Source organism: Hyla sarda, chromosome 1 (assembly GCF_029499605.1).
Source record: "Hyla sarda isolate aHylSar1 chromosome 1, aHylSar1.hap1, whole genome shotgun sequence".
Lineage (NCBI taxonomy): Eukaryota > Metazoa > Chordata > Amphibia > Anura > Hylidae > Hyla > Hyla sarda.
Window position 1 is genome coordinate 411,513,610 of NC_079189.1, and position 24,089 is coordinate 411,537,698.

The following is a 24,089-nucleotide window of genomic DNA, read 5'->3' on the forward strand; positions in this document are numbered from 1 at the left end:
ATATGCAGCTGTATGGCATACAGCTACCTACATTAAGGATATAGGTTAGAACTGCCTGGTGGTGCAAATACCAAATGTAAGTCATGGCTGCCATGTCTCCGGCACCAGCTATTGCAGGGGAAGTGTTTGCTTGCCCACAACCTCCCCTGACAAAATCTGATGAGACAAACGGTAATAACATTCCAGAAGCAACTGAATAAAATAAAATATAAGAACATGAGAGAGTTCCTAATTTTCTATGTTATGGATCCTCATGTTTAGCATTCCTAGAACAGCATATGTACAGAAATGATCTATCCCAGCTGAAAAGAAGTATATATTTTAAATGCACATTTACATGCATACCATAATCCTCATACACATGCACTGCAAATGCTCAACTACTGGTTATTGCTCAAGGGAAGCGAAGCTCCTTTCATGAAGCTGAGGGAGTGTCATAGACAGATTGAGACTGCTCCAGGGGTAAACATAAAGCTTTTCCTATATACTATATGCCAGAGACCCCTGCAGACACAAGATGCGTGGATGAGAGTGTTCAAGGTGTGTGGAGGTGTGAGGTATAGAATTATACCAGGAACTACACAAGCTGTGCATATAAAGCTATACCATGACTACAATAATCAAATGAATCCATTTAAGCTCAATGTAGTCCTGCGTTTCATTGCCTTTAATCTATACATATAAAACTCAATGGGGGAGATTAACCCCTTAAGGACCGGAGGTTTTTCCGTTTTTGCATTTTCGTTTTTTGCTCCTTGCCTTTAAAAAATCATAACTCTTTCAAATTTACACCTAAAAATCCATATGATGGCTTATTTTTTGCGCCACCAATTCTACTTTGTAATGACGTCAGTCATTTTGCCCAAAAATCTATGGTGAAGCGGGAAAAAAAATCATTGTGCGACAAAATTTTAAAAAAAACGCTGTTTTGTAACTTTTGGGGTCTTCCGTTTCTACGTAGTACATTTTTCGGTAAAAATGACACCTGATATGTATTCTGTAGGTCCATACGATTAAAATGATACCCTACTTATATAGGTTTGATTTTGTCGGACTTCTGGAAAAAATCATAACTACATGCAGGAAAATTAATACGTTTAAAATTGTCATCTTCTGACCCCTATAACTTTTTTATTTTTCCGTGTATGGGGCGGTATGAGGGCTCATTTTTTGCGCCGTGATCTGAAGTTTTTAACGGTACCATTTTTGCATTGATAGGACTTATTGATCGCTTTTTATTCATTTTTTCATGATATAAAAAGTGACCAAAAATGCACTATTTTGGACTTTGGAATTTTTTTGCGCGCACGCCATTGACCGTGCGGTTTAATTAACGATATATTTTTATAATTCGGACATTTCCGCACGCGGCGATACCATTTATGTTTATTTTTATTTTTATTTACACTGTGTTTTTTCTTTTATGGGAAAAGGGGGGTGATTCAGACTTTTAATAGGGAAGGGGTTAAATGATGTTTATTCACTTTTTTTTTGCACTTTTTTTTTGCAGTGTTATAGGTCCCATAGGGACCTATAACACTGCACACACTGATCTTTTACATTGATCACTGGTTTCTCATAAGAAACCAGTGATCGATGATTCTGCCGCATGACTGCTCATGCCTGGATCTCAGGCACTGAGCTGTCATTCGGCGATCGGACAGCGAGGAGGCAGGTAGGGGCCCTCCCGCTGTCCTGTCAGCTGTTCGGGATGCCACGATTTCACCGCGGCTATCCCGAACAGCAGCCCACTGAGCTAGCCGGCATGCTTTCGGTTTCACTTTAGACGCGGCGTTCAACTTTGAACGCCGCATCTAAAGGGTTAATAGCGCGCGGCACAGCGATCAATGCCGCGCGCTATTAGCCACGGGTCCCGGCCGTTGTTAGAGGCCGGGCCCGACCCGCTATGACGCGGGGCCACGCCGTGGCCCCGCGTTATAGATCGGGAGTGGACACATGACGTTCCAGTACGTCATGTGTCCTTAAGGGGTTAATCAAAACCTGTGCAGAGGAAAAGTTGTCCAGTTGCCCATAGCAACCAATCAGATCACTTCTTTCATTTTTCAGATGCCTTGTTAAAAATTTAAGAAGTGATCGGATTGGTTGCTATGGGCAACTGGGCAACTTTTCCTCTGGACAGGTTTTGATAAATCTCCCCCAATGGGTGTATGATGTTCCAGCATCACGTCCAAATGAATGAAGATATTACCATGAAACTTGGCACACATGTTACTTATATATCAACAACAAACATAGGATAGGTAATTTAACCCTTATCCACCCCCATTTGTTAAGGGTCAGGGTTTTTGTTTAAAGTTCCATACAAGTCTATGGGAAATATATGTTACTGCATAACTTCTAAACTCAAAAAAATAAAGGGAACACTAAGATAACACATCCTAGATCTGAATGAATGAACTAATCGTATGAAATACTTTCGTCTCTACATAGTTGAATGTGCTGACAACAAAATCACACAAAAATTATCAATGGAAATCAAATTTATCAACCCATGGAGGTCTGGAAATGGAGTCACACTCAAAATCAAAGTGGAAAACCACACTTCAGGCTGATCCAACTTTGATGTAATGTACTTAAAACAAGTCAAAATGAGGCTCAGTAGTGTGTGGCCTCCGCATGCCCATATGACCTCCCTACAACGCCTGGGCATGCTCCTGATGAGGACTAAAGCATCCGCCAACTCCTGGACAGTCTGTGGTGCAACGTGACGTTGGTGCATGGAGTGAGACATGATGTCCCAGATGTGCTCAATCGGATTCAGGTCTGGGAAACAGGCGGGCCATTCCTGCTGACACACTCCAGCCACATGAGGTCTTGCATTGTCTTGCATTAGGAGGAACTCAGGGCCAACCGCACCAGCATATGGTCTCACAAGTGGTTTGAGGATCTCGACTCGGTACCTAATGGCAGTGAGGCTACCTCTGGCAAGCACATGGAGGGCTGTGTGGCCCCCCAAAGAAATGCCACCCCACACCATTACTGACCCACAGGCCAAACCGATCATGCTGGAGGATGTTGCAGGCAGCAGAACGTTCTCCACGGCATCTCCAGACTGTCACGTCTGTCACATGTGCTCAGTGTAAACCTGCTTTCATATGTGAAGAGCACAGGGCAACAGTGGCGAATTTGCCAATCTTGGTGTTCTCTTGCAAATGCCAAACATTCTGCACGGTGTTGGGCTGTAAGTACAGCCCCCACCTGTGGAAATCGGCCCTCATACCCCCCTTATGGAGTCTGATTCTGACTGTTTGATAGGACACATGCATATTTGTGGCCTGCTGGAGGTCAATTTGCAGGGGCCTGGCAGTGCTCCTCCACAAAGGCAGAGGTAGCGGTCCTGCTGCTGGGTTGTTGCCATCCTACAGCCTCCTCCACGCCTCCTGATGTACTGGCCTGTCTCCTGGTAGAACCTCCATGTTCTGCACACTACGCTGACAGACACGCCAAACCTTCTTGCCACAGCTCGTATTGATGTGCCATCCTGGATGAGCTGCACTACCTGAGCCACTTGTGTGGGTTGTAGACTAGACTCCGTCTCATGCTACCACTAGAGTGAAAGCACTGCCAGCATTCAAAGGTGACCAAAACATCAGCCAGGAAGCATCCTTTATTAGGGGTATCTTGCTAATTGCCTATAATTTCCCCCTGCTGTCTGTTCCATTTGCACAACAGCATGTGAAATTGATTGTCAATTAGTGTTGCTTCCTGAGTGGACAGTGTGATTTCACAGAAGTGTGATTGACTTGGAGTTACATTGTGTCATTTAAGTAATTTTTTGAGCAGTGTACTTGGTCACATATTACTTATATGTCAAATAAAAATATATGATAGTTAAATTAACCCCTAACCTACCCCCATATGTGAAGGATGGGGGTTTTGTTTCAAGTTCCATACAAGTATATGGAACTACTGGTGCCTTACTTCACAAGCTCTGCTCTGCATTTCCTGGTGAATGTGTCAGTCTGGCTGGCAAGCCACACCCTCTCCGCATTCCATACCCCATTTTGCAAATACACACCCACCCTTTAATCCACACCCTTTTATTTTCATCTTACAATATCTTCATTACAACTCAGCCCCACTTGAGGACGGGATATGAGGTTTAGAAATGAGGACAGGATATGAGGTTGGGATATGGGAACAGGATATGGGGACGGGATATGGGAATGGGATATGGGGATGGGATATGGGGGTGGGATATAGGGATGGAATATGAGATCGGGATATGGGGATAGGATATGGTTATGAGATATAGGGAAAGGATATGAGGTCTGGATATAAGGTCGGATATGGGGACGGGATATGAGGATGTGATATGAGATCGGGATATGGGGATGGCATATGGGGACGGGATATGATGATGGCATATGGGGACAGGATATGGGGACAGAATATGAGGACGGGATATGAGGATGGAATATGAGGTCGGGATATAAGGAGGGTATTCGGGGTTGGGATATGAGGAGGGGATATGAGGTCAGGATTTGAGGAGGGGGTATGAGGACAAAAGCTTCCCCTTTTGTCGCTTTTCCTTTACCTTCATGCCAAAAGATCTATATACTAAGGTCTTTGACAAAATTTGGCTCAACTCCAGACTTCAGTGGGACCAGCTCTCTGGGGGACTCTGACTCTTCCTCCACAGATGAAGAAGGGTTGGGCATGTTAGATTCCCACTGCTTGACCTTATCTGTCTTGGCTATTATTGTATTATTGCCAGTTGCTTAAAATACACTGATATATTGACTTCTAATATGTTTATCTGATATTGCTAGCACTGTGCACTTTTTTCATTATACTTGTATTTATGCATGTATGTGCATGTGTTGGACCTGAGCACAGATTGCGTAGCCTCATATATATTTCTGGGACTTTCTTAAAAGGGGGCAGCAAGGGTGCCCCCTCTTGTTGTGGACATGCTCCTTTAAAGAGAAACTGACAGCAGTTCACCTGCACTAAACACAATACACAGGGTTATAGTACAGGTAAACCTGAGTAAAATGATATAAAACTCACTCTGATCCGTGGTCCCATGTAGACTTAGAGGGGGGTATTTATTATTTATTTACCCTGTTTTTCTTGGGTAAATTTGTCTCAATATTTAGGCTCAGTGTGTTTGCGACTTTTTATTTACCTGTGTTTTGGTTTGTTGCTTTGGTAGACCTGTTTTTGGTTAATTTTTTTGCAGTGGTCAGGGATTTATGAAAATGCTATATATTTTTTTTAAGTTGCATACTTTGGCGCAACCCACCAAAACGGACACTAATCACCACCAAATAACAAAGCATTTGCAAACTAACTGTGGACAGCGTTATTAAAAAGTCACATAATTGTCGCACGGAATAAAAAGTCGCAGAAAAACCTCACACAAAGTTGAGTAATGCTGTAAGAAATGTGATCAGCACCAGATGTATCACATGCCCTGCCCTGTAGCCGGTACAGTTTCCACTACATGAATTAATGGAGTAAAGAGAAGTTCACCTACCCCACTTTTCATAAATACCCCCCAGAGTCTCTGTTGCTAATATGCAAATGTTCCTCTTTATGCAATGGAGGTGGTAGCTGGCTCTCTGAGCTTCCCTGCCTCCTTCCTCTCTGTTACCATATGCCCGCCCATCGCTGAATATACATAACCTTTCCAGAAATGTCACGTGGGCATATACTCTCATGTCATTAGGATGTGACCACTCTGAAGAGGATGGGGGGATTTATCAAAACCTGTCCAGAGGAAAAGTTGCTGAGTTGCCCATAGCAACCAATCAGATCGCTTCTTTCATTTTTGCAGAGGCCTTTTCAATAATGAAAGAAGCGATCTGATTGGCTGCTATGGGCAACTCAGCAACTTTCCCTCTGGACAGGTTTTGATAAATCCCCCCCATCGGATATGCATATTAAGTTAGAGGTGGGCAGGCATAGGTTCGGAGGAAGGGAAGCTCAGAGAGCTAGCTCCCACCCATATGCGCAGAGGAGAATATCTGCATAATAGAAACAGAGACTCTAAGCCTACAACGGGACCACGAATTGGAGTAAGTAATGCATCATTTTACTCAGGTTCACCTGCACTAATACCCTGTATATTGGGTTAAGTGTTTTTAGCATTTTTATGCTTTTGCTATCATGTCAATAAATTGATTGTTCCTATTTTTATTTACATTACAGTAAATGTGCACTATTGCAGTGTTCTTTTTTTATCTCTTGTGTATATTGCTTCCATTTTGTTCTCAGAGAGATAAGCTATGGTCAAAGCTATCTGGCTACAGCTTACCTCTCCTTTCTTTATTGCATGTCTGTAGATTATAAAGAGGCAGTGAAGCAAGGGAAAGGCAGAAATTGAAAAAATGAAACAGGCAATGAAAGGATAAATTCATGGGAAAATTACCCAATTTATAAGCCAACTTTATTCTTTTTTCAGGCTGTCTAAGGTTGTCTTTGTTGCCAATAGCAACCAGTCAGATCTTAACTTTCATTTTACCAGAGTGATATGAAAAATGAAAGCTGAAGTCTGATTGGTTGCTATGGGCAAAATCTTACTATAAGACAGCTTCATAAGTCTCCCCATTAGATTTAAGGGAGGTAAGGCTAGGTTCACACTACGTTTTGTACTTACGGTTCCCGTATACGGCTGGGAGGAGGGGTGGGCGGGGCTTAATCGCGGCACTCGCACTCAGCAGTATACGTGAACCGTATTTAATGCATGTCTATGAGCCGACCGGAGTGAACCACAGTCTCCAGTCGGCTGCGTTTTCGGCCGTATGCGGTTTCCCGACAGCAGGCAAAACGTGGTCGACCGGGTTTTTGCCTACGGTCAGGAAACCGCATACGGACGAAAACGCAGCCGACCGGAGGCTGCGGTTCACTCCGGTCGGCTCATAGACATGCATTAAATACGGTTCCCCTATACGGCTGAGTGCGGGCGCCGCGATTAAGCCCCGCCCCCTCGTATACGGGAACCGTAAGTACAAAACGTAGTGTGAACCTAGCCTAACATACACCATAAGGCCCAACTTCAGTTGCCTGCAATGAAAACAACACTCCGTAAACTTTTTTAACACAGTCTATGAAAGACATGATCAACTATCGGCCAGTTTGTGGAGGACCCAACAAGAAGTGATGCCTTGTTGGATCTGATCATTTCCAACAACGCAGAGCTGATTGGTAATGTAACTGTGCGGCAAAACCTTGGTAATAGCGACCACAATATAGTTACTTTTGACTTAAAATGTAGAAAACAAAGACAGACGGGGAAAGCAAAAACATATAACTTTAAAAAGGCAAATTTCCTTGGGCTGAGAGCTGCACTACAGGACATAGACTGGGGGGAGGTGTTGTCAAATACTGATACAGAAGGTAAATGGGACATCTTTAAATCAACTCTAAATAACTATACAGCTAAATATATACCAAAGGGGAACAAATATAAACGATTAAAACTAAATCCTACATGGCTGACAAATGAGGTTAAAAGAGCAATAAACAACAAAAAAATAGCCTTCAAAAAATTCAAATCTGATGGGTCAGCTATAACATTTAAACAGTACAAGGAGCTTAATAAAATCTGTAAAAATGAAATAAAAACAGCTAAAATTCAAAATGAGAGACAGGTGGCCAAAGAAAGCAAAACTAATCCTAAATATTTTTTTTTAGATATATAAATACAAAAAAACCAAGGACAGAGCATGTAGGACCCCTTAAAAATGATAATGGGGAGGTTGTCACGGGCGATCAAGAGAAGGCGGAGCTACTGAATGGGTTCTTTAGTTCTGTATACACTATGGAAAAAGGAGCTGACATTGGCCAGGTCAGTGCTGGTAACACATCATGTAATGTACTGAACTGGCTTAATGTAGAGATGGTACAAGGTAAGTTAAGTAAAGTAAATGTAAGCAAATCTCCAGGGCCGGATGGACTACACCCAAGAGTTCTTAGAGAGGTAAGTTCAGTAATATCTGTACCCTTGTTCATGATATTAAGAGATTCTCTGGTGTCTGGTATTGTGCCAAGGGACTGGCGCAAGGATAATGTGGTGCCAATCTTCAAAAAGGGCTCTAGGTCTTCGCCAGGCAATTATCGACCGGTAAGTCTAACGTGCATTGTGGGTAAATTGTTTGAAGGACTTATAAGGGATTACATACAGGAATACATAGAGGATAATAGTATTATAAGTGATAGCCAGCATGGGTTTACTAAGGATAGAAGTTGTCAAACCAATCTAATTTGCTTTTATGAAGAGGTGAGTAGAAGCCTTGACAGAGGAATGACTGTGGATATAGTGTTTCTGGATTTTGCCAAAGCGTTTGATACTGTCCCTCATAGACGTCTGACAGGTAAGTTAAGGTCCTTGGGCTTGGAAACTTTAGTTTGTAACTGGATTGAACACTGGCTCATGGATCATACCCAGAGAGTGGTGGTCAATGATTCATACTCTGATTGGTCCCCGGTTATTAGTGGTGTACCCCAAGGTTCAGTACTGGGCCCGCTGCTGTTTAATTTATTTATCAATGATATAGAGGATGGTATTAACAGCTCTGTTTCTATCTTTGCAGATGACACCAAGCTTTGTAGCACGGTACAGTCTATAGAGGATGTGCATAAGTTACAAGATGACTTGGATAGACTAAGTGTCTGGGCATCCACTTGGCAAATGAGGTTCAATATGGATAAATGTAAAGTTATGCATCTGGGTACTAATAACCTGCATGCTTCGTATGTCTTAGGGGGGATTAAACTGGCAGAGTCACTGGTAGAGAAGGATCTGGGTGTACTTGTAGATCACAGACTACAGAATAGCATGCAATGTCAGGCTGCTGCTTCCAAAGCCGGCAGGATATTGTCATGTATCAAAAGAGGCATGGACTCAAGGGACAGGGACGTAATACTCCCCCTTTATAAAGCATTGGTACGGCCTCACCTGGAATATGCTGTTCAGTTTTGGTCACCTGTTCATATAAGGGACACTGCGGAGTTGGAAAGGGTGCAGAGACGTGCGACTAAACTAATATGGGGCATGGAACATCTTAGCTATGAGGAGCGATTAAAGGAGTTACAATTGTTTAGTCTTGAGAAGAGACGTTTAAGGGGGGATATGATAAACATATATAAGTATATAAATGGCCCATACAAAAAATATGGAGAAAAACTGTTCCAGGTTAAACCCCCCCAAAGGACGAGGGGGCACTCCCTCCCTCTCGAGAAGAAAAAGTTTAGTCTAAAGGGGCGGCACGCCTTCTTTACCGTGAGGACTGTGAATTTATGGAACGGTCTACCTCAGGAACTGGTCACAGCAGGAACAATTAACAGCTTTAAAACAGGGTTAGATACATTCCTGGAACAAAATAACATTAATGCTTATGCAGAATTATAAAACTACATCCCTTTCCCTTATCCCCTTACACCCTTCCCTTCAATCCCCTGGTTGGACTTGATGGACGTATGTCTTTTTTCAACCATACTAACTATGTAACTATGTAACTATGTAACTCTTTAGGCATCTACTTACGGACATCTAGCCATTCAAATTTAGCCTTACTAGCACCAAAATGTTGGGAAACAAGGTATGCCAAGGTATACCACTTCAAATTGTTATTCACACAGTGTTTCAGGAAGCAGAGATATGAGTGTTTTATAATACCATTGCACTATACCCTGTTCCAAATTATTATGCAAATTATATTTTTCTCATTTACCTAAATAATTGATGTAAATAACATTCAGCATAATTATCATGTTATCAACTATAAAAAAATACAATTCAAATTTTATTGAACAAACCTCCTAATAATAACAGTATTTTTTTTTTACATAAAAAAAACTTACAATGCGCTGTTCCAAATTATTGCGCACAGTAAGTTTCAAAACACTTTATAGGTTGTAAAGAACTGAAAATTGTCATTTTTTGTGTTTGCAGCACATTTACTGAAATCAAAAGCTATTTCAATCAAACTTTTAACAACATTTTAACTTTTTAAACATTTTAACAGGTCACGTTACATTTTAACATGGGACCCCTTATTTGATGGCAGCTTCCCAAGTCTTGCATCCATTGAACTTGTGAGTTTTTGGACAGTTTCTGCTTGAATTTGTTTGAAAGATGTCAGTTTAGCCTCCCAGAGCTGCTGTTTGGATGTAAACTGCCTCCCACCCTCATAGATCTTTTGCTTGAGGATGCTCCAAAGGTTCTCAATAGGACTGAGGTCAGGGGAGGATGGAGGCCACACCATGACTTTCTCTCCTTTTATCCCAATAGCAGCCATTGATGCAGAGGCATTCTTTGCAGCATGAGAGGGTGCAGTGTCATGCATGAAAATTATTTTATTATGGAAAGCATAGTTCTTCCTTCTGTACCAGGGAAGAAAGTGGTCACTCAGAAACTCCACATACTTTGCAGAGGTCATCTTGACACCTTTGGGGACCCCACAGGGGCCGACCAGCTCTCTTCCCATGATTCTGGCCCAAAACATAACTCCAACATCGCCTTGATGACGTCGCAGCCTTGTTGGAACAGGGTTGCCGTCCACCAACCATCCACTACTCCATCCATCTGGACCATCTAGGGTTGCACAGCACTCATCAGTGAATGGGACTGTTTGAAAATTAGTCTACATGTATTTTTCTGCCCAATGCAGCCGTTTCTGCTTGTGAGCATTGGTTAGTGGTGGCCGAATAGAAGGTTTATGCACAGTTTCAAGACTCTGGAAGACTCTACACCTTGATGTCCGTGGGACACCAGAGGCACCAGCAGCTTCAAATATCTGTTTGCTGCTATGTAATGGTATTTTAGCAGCTGCTCTCTTGATCCGATGCATGGATCTGGCAGAAATCTTCCTCAAGTTGCCTTTATCTGCACAAACCCGTCTGTGCCCTGAATCAGCCACAAATCTCTTAATAGTGCGATGATCATGCTTAAAGGGGTACTCCGCCCCTAGACATCTTATCCCCTATCCAAAGGATGTCTGATAAGATGTCTGATCTCGGCTGTGGCACCCCAGATATTCGGTACATGGAGCAAGCTTCGCTCCGTGCCGGATGACTGGCGATGCGGATGCTCGTGACATCACAGCCATGCCCCCTCAATGCAAGTCTATGGTAGGGGGCGTGACGTCCATCACGCCCCCTCCCATAGACTTGCATTGAGGGGTCATGGCCATGACGTTACGAGTGGGGCGTGACCAAATTCAAGCCCCATTGACTTCAATAGGAATCCTCAGCAGAATTATGCTAAATTATAAGACAAGACTTATATTTTTGAAGAATGCAGAATTTCCGCAGTGGAAATTCTGCTGCGGAAAGTCTGCTGTGTGAATAGGACAGGCGAATTTCATTTAAGTGAATGGGCAATTAATTTCGATGGAATTTACTGCAGAATTTTCATGCAGAATTTTGTGTGCAGAAATTTTGCCGTGTGAACATAACCTAATAAAATTAGGTTACTGTAACTGGCTTCCATTGTACTGACGAATAAAACCAGCATGCCAGAAAATATAGAAGAGATGGCAGAAAACCTACATGTCATCATAAGGGCATGTACGCCTTACACTGTAGTAAGCTCTGTATCTGCAATCGCTAAATAAATGCATGGGGAAGAATGCTGGGATTGCAGGACAATGCTCGCTGAGGGGCCTGTTCTGTTGACAATTTGTTTATCTCTGCTTTTCCTCTGTTGATTTTTCCCATATAAATTGTTAGTGTTCCTTTCCAGCATCCCTAGGTCACGATCACTCCGCCAGCATTCTCTTGTCTCAAGCCTCAATGGACAAAACATTGTGTCCCACAGGCAGTAACATTCACGTAAAACTGAAGTGCAAGGGTGAAATTCTGCTGTAAGACGTACCGGGTCATTTCACAAATTACACCGTATTAAACTGGATTGTAAATAGAATAATGGGCGATTCTATAAAAAGTTGCTGACTGGTCAACCCTGAATGACCCTTAGAAATCATCTCAGCTGGCACATAACAGACACAAGGAGCTCTATCTGCAGCTGAACTAACTACCATGACATTAGCCAACTCTTCTTGCCTTCTGTTATTTGAAAAGCTTAGTGTGAGCATTTTGGCAGTGATAGGGTTACATCACCGAGCTTGTCAGCTACCAGAGGCCCTTTATTGCCTGTACATATAGCAATTCCTTAATCCTAAAATAACCTTTAAGAATAACTGCATCTGTTAAACTCCCAGGCAGCCAGAGGGGTGGGCAAGCAGAAACACATTTTTTCATATCAAGACAGAGAAAAAAAGAAAATTAAGACCATTCCATCAATGAGATGATACAGAATCTCTGTCTAGTCTATGTTTTGTGTACAGATTGCAAACTCCTGCGACAGATAAAATGTTCTCCCTCAAAAAGTCTCATCCGAAATGCAGAAAACGGCATATAGGTCCTTAGGGAATAGGTGTACTGGCATTCACACTGAAATAGTCACACCTGTGTCAAAGATGGTAGGCGAGCGTACACGAACAAAGTTCTGATTTTTTATATTTATTGGAAAGTGGGATTTCTAAAGCCTATAATAACTGCAATATAGGCATTATAGTACTATACCACAATTTCAACAACCGCAGCAAAAAAAAAAAAAAAAAAAGTTGGTTACCTTTTAGGACTTGTGAGTGACTCTCTGGTTTTGACTTGCAGTGCTGGAGAATACCGGTACTGAGTGCTGGATGTCCATGTGCAACAACCTTTGTCCAGCAGGGCACAGAGGCAAAGAAGAACATGCCAACAGGAACAGCAGGGCACTGGCAAATGCATGGTTCATCCACTCCAGGAATCCCACTTTGTGTCTCACAAGGCCAGATTTGCCAATATAGAAATCCTTTGGATTGAAAAGTTACCTAGCAAAGCCTACTCCATACACACAGGTAACAGGTAGCATGTGTCCAAATGCTGTGTAGGGAAATTGTCTGGTGATCCTCGATAAACCCACCTCAAAGTCACTAAGGACAAATCCGGCCTTCAGACAGCCCCTAAGTGAGAAGTCTCACCCCCCTTACCTCCTGCCTTTCATAGAATGTGCCCCCCACGCTGCAGGGAAAAGAGAGAAAAAAAGTCTGTGCAGACTCTGCCTACTTTCCATGAACCGGCTTAGAAATCCCAAACAATTGAGTTTTTAAATCACTGGGATAGCATCCCCCCCTCTCCCTCATTCCCAAACTCTCCTCCTTCCTTACCTACCCTCTCTTCCTTCCCCTCCTCTCTTCACTTCCTAGCTGCTGCACTCTATCTTCCTCCCTCTTTCTTTTGCTCTTTTTCTCCTTCTGTCTCCTACCCCTCTTTCCTTTCCTCCACCCCCTGCACTTTTTTATTTCTCACTCAGACATGGAGACAATTTGTATCTTTTGTGAGCAGTTTTAAAATTCACAGACTTAGCTGTCTCTCTGTCCTATTTCTCCTCCTTACTTTTGTATCCTCCACTTAGTGATTCCCTCACTTTCTCCGACCAACTGCTTTTCCTGGCTTACCCTATTGTATAGTTAACCGTGAGTGCTGTAGTTTGAGTCCTCACAAAACGGGTCAATGCACTAGGAAGGGAACTGTGTTTTTAATCAATAGAAATATCTTAACATAAAATATTCAACCCTATCGAGAGGATTCTACAATTGCTGGAACAGAGTTTAAGGGCTATAAAACATACAGTTCTCTTTTGTTACATAATTATGTACATTTTACACACTTTTCATCATTTTTGGACCTAGATCCCCTGGGGTTTTTATTTTTTATAAAAAAAACTTTGATATTAGCTGCCGCAAGCACAGCAGAAATAACCGCGTAGACACATGCTTTAAAAGAAACACTAAACATATTCAAAGTTCTGACATAATATAGTAATAAAGTCTATAAAAAGTGTGATTCAATTTTATCTTATCTGACATGTTTGTAAATGATTTGTATCAGAAAAACAGTCTTCATCCAAATTACTTTTCTAACCAAATGAATAGACACCTTGTAAAAGTCTGATTGGCAGGACTGTAGATGGTTATCTCCCCCAGTATGACCAATGACTGGCCCAGCGTGACAAATCCCCACTATGTGAGGATCCGTTAAATGGTCACTGTCTCAAACATTTTCCCTCCATTTGATAACCTATGTGATTCCTAAAATATATGTAAATTGCTTTATTTATCAAAGATAACTCCTTATCTCAGAAAAACAGCCCTAATGTCATTAGCCACTAGTGTTGAGCAGCATAGGCCATATTCGAATTCACGAATATTCGCGAATATATGGACGAATATTCGTCATATATTCGCGAATATTCGCATATTCGTAATATTCTCGCTTTATTTTCGGGTATACGAGAATTCGCGTATGCGGAAATTAGCATAAACGGAAATTCGCATATGCGAAAATTAGCATATGCAAATTTTCGCATATGCGGAAATTCGCACACCAGTCTCACACAGTAGTATTAGAGCCTTCTTTACACCACTCAAGCTGGAAGCAGAGAGGGGTGATCACTGTGATGTGTACTGTGAAGAAAAAAAACGAATATTCGTAATTACGAATATATAGCGCATTATTCGCGAATATTCGCGAATATGCGATATTCGCGAATAAAATTCGCATTGCGAATATTCGCGAGCAACACTATTAGCCACTAGTTGTTAATTCACCAATGTGGTCAGGGGTTTCATGCTATCACCAGCCACTGAGTACAGCAATGAATTGGCAATGGTGGTAAAGGGATTTTTCAGGCCCCATTTGGCAAACTTACCAAAGGGGTAGGCAGAGACAGGGAAAAGAAAAATATACTCACCCCTCTAAATGTTCCTGGTCAATTCTGGAGTACTCAGTGAAAGAGCTTCAATGACATGTCCATACACTCAGCACAGGATACTAAAGCTAATCACTGGGGTCACTGTCACCTTTGTCCAGTAGCCGTGTGGATCTGTGATCTAAAATGCTAACATTCTCTGGGGGTCACAAACTGTTGGACCCTGCTGATCTTATATTGAAGTTATAATGCCATTATTATCTGCCATGAAGCAAGCCAATTGCTCTTCATTGAAGTAAATCTAAACCTCTTGGCAGCCAATCACCAACCAATATGAACCAAAATGTGCAATGTTTTACGACAGGCGTAACACTTTAAAAAAGCTGGCAGGGCTAGGTGTAAAGGGGCTTTACTTAAATTTGTGTCAGAGAACTAGTGTAAATTGTAACCAGCTCTATACCAGCTCTTGGCTAGCATACATTTCAGTGAAGTGCTCAGGGAAGCCAAAGATGCATCTGTATTGTAGTTATCTTGCTGTCTACAGTAGCTTTTCAGTGGGATTAGACTACAAAAGCTAGCATTTGCTCCCCACAAACTAACCATTGCATACCAAGAAAACCCTATACCACCTGCCATGATGCTTGTTTAAAGGGGTGCTCCGGAAAAGTTAATAAAAAATAAAAATGCCCCAAAGCTACCACAATACCTGTTCTGTGCCCCCTGTAGTTATCCATGTGGTTTTGCAGCTCTTGGGGCCCCTGTAGTCCCCTTAATAAACTACAACTCCCAGCAGTCAGTGCAGCTCTGTGTTTTGTCTGCCAGCCAATCACTTTCACTATCTGTGTGCATGCTGTGTTGTCAATCAGCAGCACACAGTGTACATGTCTTTTTTTTAGACTATCCTTCCCCCCAGCAATAAATCCTGCTATGCTCTGAATGGCAGCAGTCAGTGATAAGATCTACAGCAGGAAAAGAGCAGCATTATGTTCTGAGGAGACTGAGAATCTTCACTGGGCTTCTCTGCTGGCACACAGGGAGGGGAGGTGTGCATGTGAAGCCAGAAATCACGTGGTGTTTGTCTTGCGAGAGGGTGGGGGGCTAGGTCTCCGTGAGGGTTTTACACAAAGACAAGCAGGATCTTAATATATGACGTCTTTCTTTCACTCCCTGCATGTAAGTGACAGCTGAAGGAGGGAAATAGCTAATGAATGATATTTACAATTTAAATAGGCTATGGGTTTAGTTCCCCAAAGTACCCCTTTAAGGCATTCAGATTGTCATGTTTCCAATGCACTGTTCAATTGATGCCTAATATAGCCCACCGCTTACGACAACCTTTAATAAATGAGATTGCATTATCATAAAATAGCTTAGGACACCCTGATCACACACCTTTTTACAGTTTATTGATACTTCCTTCTGTTCCTGAGATATGAGGGTTTATAGTTTGTCTGATAATTCAGGGAATCAGAAGGGCGTGAACTTAATTTTAATAATAGCAGTGAATATCAGGTGATGGGTGGGATTATACAGTCAGGGGTGTGTATTAGGAATACACGCCCCTCGATGTAAAACATTCACACACCCTGGCTGTATAATCCTGCCGATCTCCCACTTCTAAATTCACGCCCATCTGATTCCCTAAACCGTCAGACCAACTATAAACTCTCATATCTTAGGAACGGAAAAGTGTATCAAGAAACTGTAAAATGGTGTGTGATCAGGGTAGCCTTAACTATTTAATGCCAGCAAGATCTCAGTTCATTTTGGTTGACCTCACATCCTCTTTAACAAGAACTGCTGTGACATGAGGATCAGTGGTTTTATTGTTATGGCCAATTGGTCTAGTCCCCTCTGTATATATATCGTAAAATAAGTATATTTTCTTTTAGTTTTTATAATGCCTGCTTTTGTTGATAGTAATGAACAGAATGTTTCATCAAAGGAGTAGTTTTGTGAAATATAACTTATCCCCAATCCAAAGAATAGGGGATAAATTATAGATTGTGGGGGTCCAAGCGCTGGGACTCCCCATGATCTCCTGCACGTTGCCCCAGCAATATGCCAGAAGCTGCTGTCCGACCCCCGCAGGAAGCTGCTGCCGGCACACCACCTCCATGTATCTCTATGGGTTACGTGGAGGGTGCGTGTCGGCCAACGCTCCGTGCAGGGGTCAGCACGCCCCCTTACAGCATTCTGCCGTGGCCACTTTCAGGAGATCGTGGGGGGTCCCAGTAATCGATTTGGATTGGGGATGATTTATATTTCACCAGACTGCTCCTTTAACCCCTTAAGGACCAAGCCCATTTTCACCTTAAAGGGGTACTCCGCCCCTGGCATCTTATCCCCTATCCAAAGGATAGGGGATAAGATGTTAGATCGCCGCGGTCCCGCTGCTGGGGACCCCGGGGATCGCCGCTGCGGCACGCAGCCATCATTACTGCACAGAGCGAGTTCGCTCTGTGCATAATGACGGGCGATACAGGGGCCGGAGCAGCGTGACGTCATGGCTCCACCCCTCATGACATCACGGCCCGTCCCCTTAATGCAAGTCTATCGCAGGGGGCGTGACGACCGCCAAGCCCCCTCCCATAGACTTGTATTGACGGGGGTGGGCCGTGACGTCACGAGGGGCGGAGCCGTGATGTAACGATGCTCCGGCCCCTGTATTGCCCGTCATCACGTGCAGAGCGATCTCGCTCTGCGCAGTAATGATAGCGGGGTGCTGCAGCAGGGATCCCGGGGCTCCCCAGCAGCGGGACTGCGGCGATCTGACATCTTATCCCCTATCCTTTGGATAGGGGATAAGATTTCTAGGGGCGGAGTACCCCTTTAAGGACCAGGCCAATTTTATTTTTGCATTTTTGTTTTTTCCTCCTCGCCTTCTAAAATCCATAAATCTTTTATATTTCTATCTACAGAGCCATATAAGGGCTTGTTTTTTGGGTGAGCAATTTTACTTTGTAATGAAACCTTTCATTTTACCATAAAATGTATGGCGAACCCAAAAAAATATTTTTTTAGGGAGGAAATGTAAACGAAAACCACAATTTTGCACATTTTGGAGGGTTTTGTTTTCACACTGTACAATTTACATTAAAAATGGCATGTGTTCTTTATTCTGTGGATCAATACAATTAAAATGATACCCATGGCTGATACTTTTATATTTTTGTACCGCTTAAAAAAAAAATCTAAAACTTTTGGTACAAAATCAGTAATCTAAAATTGCCCTATTTTGACCACCTATAACTTTTAAATTTTTCCATACATAGGGCGGTATGAGGGCTCATTTTTGCGCCGTCATCTGTACTTTTTATCGATACCACATTTGCATATATAAAACTTTTCTATAATTTTTTATGAATTTTTTTTATTAAAATGTGACAAAAAAGCGGCATTTTTGGACTTTTTAAAAAAATGTATGTTTACGCCGTTCACTGTACGGGATCATTAACATTATATTTTGATAGTTCGGACATTTACGCACGTGGTGATACCAAATATGTTTTTGGCGGTAAAATGGGAAAAACTGACAATTTTCATTTTTATTGGGGGAGGGGATTTTTCACTTTTTTTTTCTTTTTTTTTTACATTTTTCAACTTTTTTTTAAACACTTTTTATGTCCCCATAGGGGACTATCTATAGCAATCATTTGTTTACTAATACTGTTCAGTGCTATGTATAGGACACAGGACTGATCAGTATTATCAGCTATCTCCTGCTCTGGTCTGCTTGATTTCAGACCAGGGCAGGAGATGCCGGGAGACGGACGGAGGCAGGTAAGGGGACCTCCCTTCGCCATTACAGATGATCTGATCGCTGCAGCAGCGCTGCGGGCGATCCGATCATCTATTTTAACATGCGCATTGCTGCAGATGCTGTGATCTGTACAGATCACGGTATCTGAGAGGTTAATGGCGGATATTTGCACGATCGCAGATGTCCGCCATTACCGGTGGGTCCCCGGCTGCTGATAGCAGCCGGAACCTGCCGTGTATGACGCAAGCACCACTCAGATGCTCGCGGTCATACACAGGACGTAAATTTACGTCCTGGTGCGCGAAGTACCGCCAAACCAGGACATACATTTACGTCCGTGGTCGTTAAGGGGTTAATACATCACTTTTTCTGAAAATTTTATCCACTTCTGATCATAGTTGGTGCCCAGCATGAATTAAAAACTTAAAGTTTTACTATCATTACAAAAAACCTTTGACATGTCACAGAGACAATTTGCTAGAAAAAGCTGGAACAAGTTCTCAGCTCATTGTTTCTCTCCCTGGCTCACTGCTATACTTGCTGTACTACAGCAGACTGGCTTCATAGACTTACTATAAAATCAATCTCCTGCAGGAAGCAGGAAAACACAATAGAAAATCCTCATAGCAAACCTATGCTGCTCTGGACAGTTCCTGACACGGACAGAGGTGTCAGCACAGAGCACTTCCTGTGAAACACACCAGTTCAGTGTGAGAAGTGTGCGGGTGTGTCCCTGTTTGAGCTCTCCAGGACTTCCAAGCAGACTACAGAGGCAGGTGTTCTAACAGCTTTTCCCAGGAGGGTGGCAGACTCCTGGGGAGAGCCTCCCTGCATGGAGCCCCGGGAATCTCGGGGCTCCACTTCCCGTTCCAGGCTGGCGGGGGGTGGAGAGAAGCCAACTACAGCCAGTCTTCCGGCCTGTGTGAGAAAATCTAGCAGGGACCGCAGTAATGTGGTCCCTGCTCCCCAGGCAACGGCGAGTAGTGGAAAGGCCAATAGTGGCAGGAAGGCCAAGAAAAGCCTGCAGAATGTTGAGATGTGGGGCAACCGAGACCCGAAAGAGTCCGCGGAAATATATTGCTCCAGGATGACGGCTCGGTTTACAGAGTACGACCGCTGTGGGAAAGAACTAAAGGCAGCCAGGGAGGATTTGCGCCTGGCCCAAAACCTGGCTGACAGGGGTCCCAAGAAAAAACGACCCGAGCTGAGGGTGAGAATACAAGCCCGGAAAACAGAGATTAAGGCGTTGGAAGAAAAGAGAAAGGTCCTTTTGGAAGGCAGTGGACTTTTCCGTGAAAAATTGCTAAACAAGGACAGATTCACCGCCATGAAATCCCCAGGTAAGGAGGTAGTGGATGATGGGGAGAGTAGTGGCGGTGAGGAGGAGGAGGAGGAGGTGGAACAGTCAGAGATTGTCGGAGAGGCTGAGGGGAGGGTGGAGAGTGTGGTGCTGGATGGTGGGGCCCCTGCTGTCTGTGTCACCCCTAGCCCCCCCCTCAGTGAAGACCACTTTGCTGCTGCTCAAATGGTGGCCTTACCTGTGTCATCTGCTGATGAGAGCGAGGAGGACAGTGATGGCGGGGTGCTCCGGGCCATCATCCTGCAGGAATCCCCCACTCATTTCCAGAACTTTTCTTTTGGTGATGATCTGGGCCCTGAAGGAGGGAAGAAGAAAGGGCAGAGGAGCAAAAAGAAGAGGAAAGTGGGAGAAGTCACCCGTTTTGTATTTAGTCCTTTCCAGCAGTCTGGGCCGGCTGAGAAGTCGGTACAGGCTGCTGGGCCCCCCACTCTGCAAGACCCCACTTCTGAGGTGGAGCGGGGCCAGCACGGGGGGTACAGTGTGAAATCCAAGATGGCGGAGGGAGATGCTGAGAAGCCCTCCTGTCCTGTCGGTAGGGAAGGGCAGGACAGGCTTGAAGTGAGGGGCGGTCCCCTGGGCATTGCTGGTGCTGCAGGGCACTCCCCTGTGAGGGGGGGGGGGGTGTCCGGGCATCAGCTGGACAGTCCATGCGGTCGTTCAGTGCAAGTGCTGACATAATGGAAACTTCCCCTGTGAGGGAGGGGATTTCCTACACGTCACATGGTGAAGGAGGAGGGGCGGCCCTGCTCATGGAAGTGACGTCAGGAGATGGAACTAGTGACATCAGCGGCAGAGATGTGATGCCAGAGGCAGAGTTAGTGACATCGGCACCAGCAACATTACAGTCTATCTCGGCCAGCTCAGCCAAAAGTAAGAGTGAAAAAGTTACTGCACTGAAAGGGTTTAGTAATACCTGTGTGGATGAGAGGAGTGGTAGTACTGTGAATGGGAGGAGTGGAAGTTCTGTGGATGAGAGGAGTAGTGGTGTGAATGGGAGGAGTGGTAGTGCTGTGAATGGGAGGAGTGGAAGTGCTGTGGATGAGAGGAGTAGTGGTGTGAATGAGAGGAGTGGTAGTGCTGTGAATGGGAGGAGTGGAAGTGCTGTGGATGAGAGGAGTAGTGGTGTGAATGAGAGGAGTGGTAGTGCTGTGAATGGGAGGAGTGGAAGTTCTGTGGATGAGAGGAGTAGTGGTGTGAATGGGAGGAGTGGTAGTGCTGTGAATGGGAGGAGTGGAAGTTCTGTGGATGAGAGGAGTAGTGGTGTGAATGGGAGGAGTGGTAGTGGTGTGAATGGGAGGAGTGGAAGTACTGTGGATGAGAGGAGTAGTGGTGTGAATGGGAGGAGTGGTAGTGGTGCAGATGGGAGGAGTGGTAGTGCTGTGGATGAGAGGAATGGTAGTGGTATGAATAGGAGGAGTGTCATGGATGGGAGGAATGATTGTGGTGTAAGTGCTGGTGGCTCTGGTGTGTTGGGGTCTGGTCCGGCTGCCCCCCCAGTCGCCAGGAGTTATGCAAGTGTGGCGGCTGGGGGTTCGGGAGGTTCAGGGAGTTCTTTACCTTTGGAATCTGGAAATGGTCACTTGCAGCGGCGCCTCCTGGAGGCGCTTAGGAGAGGAGAGAGGACGCTCCAGGTAGAGGGAAAGGAGGTGGACCTGTCTTTTTGGGTGGAGAGACATGGTCTTGGAGCGTTCCGAGAAAAAGATGGGGAGATCGTATGGTCCCTCCATACACCCGGGCAGGAGGCTGGCCGCAGGAATGTGGCCCGTTTGGTGTGGACTGGCAATGATGCGTGCCCACAAAGGGGCAAGGTGGTGGAGCTTCTGCTCCAGATGGGTTTCAGGGCTAGGGACATCTTTGCCCTGATTCACCCCTTTGGCTCCTCCGAGTTTGACGTCAGCTTTGTTAGGCCAGAGGGACTTGATCTTTTCTGGTCTAATTATGAGCTGATGAAGAACGAGCCCGGATGGCGTGATTTTGCTGTAAAAGCGGTATCCCGCCAAAGCATGCTGAAGAAGGTGACCGTATTAACCCGTAATGAGTCACTTTCATGCTACGATATCATGACCTGGCTGGGCAGGTACGGGGAGGTGACGGACGTCCCCCGAAAGAATTTTGATGAACACGGGATCTGGTCTGGGGCCTGGACGTTTTCCGTCCGTCTCAGGCGTTCAGGGAACACAGTCACCCACATCCCTTCGGCCACCTTCCTTGGACGCGACAGGATTCAGGTCTTCTACCAAGGGCAGCCGAAGCTGTGTCACAGGTGTGGTGACCCCAACCATTTTAGTGCAAACTGCACTCAGCAGATATGCGCCCTCTGCTGTGGGGTGGGTCACCTGGCAGCCACCTGTGGGCAGATTAGGTGTAACTTGTGTGGTGACTTAGGTCACCCTTTCAGCCGGTGTCCGCGCTCCTTTTCCTATGTTGCGACCACTCCTGCTGGGGAGAGCCTGTCGGTTGCCTCAGTGGGGGAGGGGACCAGCCATGGAGAAGGGGCACCAAAACCAGTGAGGGAGAAGCACAAGACCCCCTCTAAGCTGAGGCGAGAGGAGAAGCGCAGGTTGGAGAGGGTCCAGGAGATTTCCCAGGTGCCAGGGGTAGCTCTGGGTCCCTCTCCAGGCACGGGCTCAGTTGGTCAGCAATCTGAGGTTTTGGGTGAGACTGAGTTGGATGAGGAGGTCGGGAGAATTCGCAGAGAGGAGGGTGAGATTGCCCTCTCCTCCAGTTCTTCCCAATACGAAACAGTGGATGAGGAGGAGGAGGGAGGGCAGAAACTAAATGGTGACCGTAAAAAGAAGAGGAGGAGGAAAAGGGGAAAAAGTAAGGAGGTTCTGTTCCTCTCTTCTGTTACAGCCCCAGACCTGAAAAGGAACATCCCAGTCTCCGACCCTCTGATCGTCCTCTCGAATCGGTATGAGGCCCTCGGGGATACTATCTCGCCTCCTCCTCTTGAGGGGGAGGAAGAGGGGCGGGAAGTGGTGCAGCCTCAAGGGGGCGCCGAGCCTTCCACCCCTGAGGTGGGTTCCTCAAGGGGAAAGGCAACTCTGGATTCCAAAGGTAAAGATCCTGGGATGGATTTATCCCACAGCCTTAAAAGGGGTAAGGGGTCTTCCTCTGACTCAGATGGGGGTGGGGGAAAGGAGAGGAAGAAGGTGTAAGGGATAGAAGGCCGTCTAACTCAATCACCCTGTATGGCGGCACTCACCCCATTGACGCTGGCATCTATTAATTGTGCCAGCATAAAATCTGATACGGCTAGATTTGCAGCCTTTGATTTTCTCGGCCGCGTTGAAGCCGACATTTTCTTTTTACAGGAGACCAGGTTGTCAGATCTAGCCTCCCTGGTAAAAGCCAGGAGAGAGTGGAGGCGCGGTCCCTCCCACTGGTCTCTTGCAGCTGAGCCGTATAGTGGGGTGGCGGTCCTTTTTACCGCTCCTGTTGAATGCCGACGGGTTATTGAATTAGAAATGGGGAGGTGCCTGATCCTAGATGTCCTCATGAAGGGGCAGGAGCTCCGGCTCATTAACATCTATGCCCCGCAAACTAAGCGGGGCCGTAAAGATCTCTTTATGAGGATTAAGCCCTTTCTTTTTACGAGTCGGCAGGTGATCTTTGGAGGGGACTTCAATAATGTCACGAGGTCCCAAGATAGGAGAGGCTCCAATGGTCCGCTGACTTGTGATAGTGTGGCACTGATTAGCATAGCTAGAGAAGCTCGCCTAGAGGATGCCCACATCCGGAACCCCTCGGGCCACGCGGGTTTCACCTATCATCAAGGTAGTCGCAGGTCTAGAATAGATAGGTTTTATTTAAAGGAGGAAGCCGTCTCTTCCGCAGTGTCCGTGGTTGAGGTGGAGTTCTCCGATCACTGTATGATTTTGTTTTCCCTGAATGTTTCAGAGACCCCTCGGATGGGTAAAGGTTACTGGAAGCTGAATTCGTCCCTCCTGGAGGAAGTGGAGGTAAGACAGTCCTTTGAGGATTTTCTTCAGAGTCAGGTACCTTTACTGGGCCTATGTAGTAGTAAGTCAGAGTGGTGGGAGATATTCAAGAAGCGGGTTGCGGGGTTCTTCCACCAGCTCTCGAGCCTCAGGTCCCTGAACAGGTATCGCCTGTATCAGGGACTGAGGAGGAAACTCGAGCTTCTCGTCTCGACTGGAGGTAGCCGAGAGGATATCTCCAGAGTGAAATCCTTGCTGATGGGGTGTCAGTATGATAGGCACGCATCTTTGGTTTTTGAG

At 45.0% G+C, this 24,089-nt stretch overlaps 1 protein-coding gene across 5 annotated transcripts in view; it reads right to left on the reverse strand.

Moving 5' to 3' along the window:
• The window catches only part of EMID1 (EMI domain containing 1), a 170,736-nt gene that overhangs the window by 98,412 nt on the left and 48,235 nt on the right, over positions 1-24,089 (reverse strand). The window contains exon 1 of one of the 5 annotated variants that reach the window (XM_056528736.1): positions 12,605-13,344. The exons of 1 other annotated variant lie outside the window; for it this stretch is intronic. In XM_056528736.1, the coding sequence (XP_056384711.1) occupies positions 12,605-12,762 (158 nt within the window). In that variant the 5' untranslated portion in view covers positions 12,763-13,344. Of the gene's footprint in view, positions 1-12,604; positions 13,353-24,089 lie in introns of those variants that run through there. 3 more of the 5 variants (XM_056528733.1, XM_056528734.1, XM_056528737.1) reach the window with 3 other exon arrangements.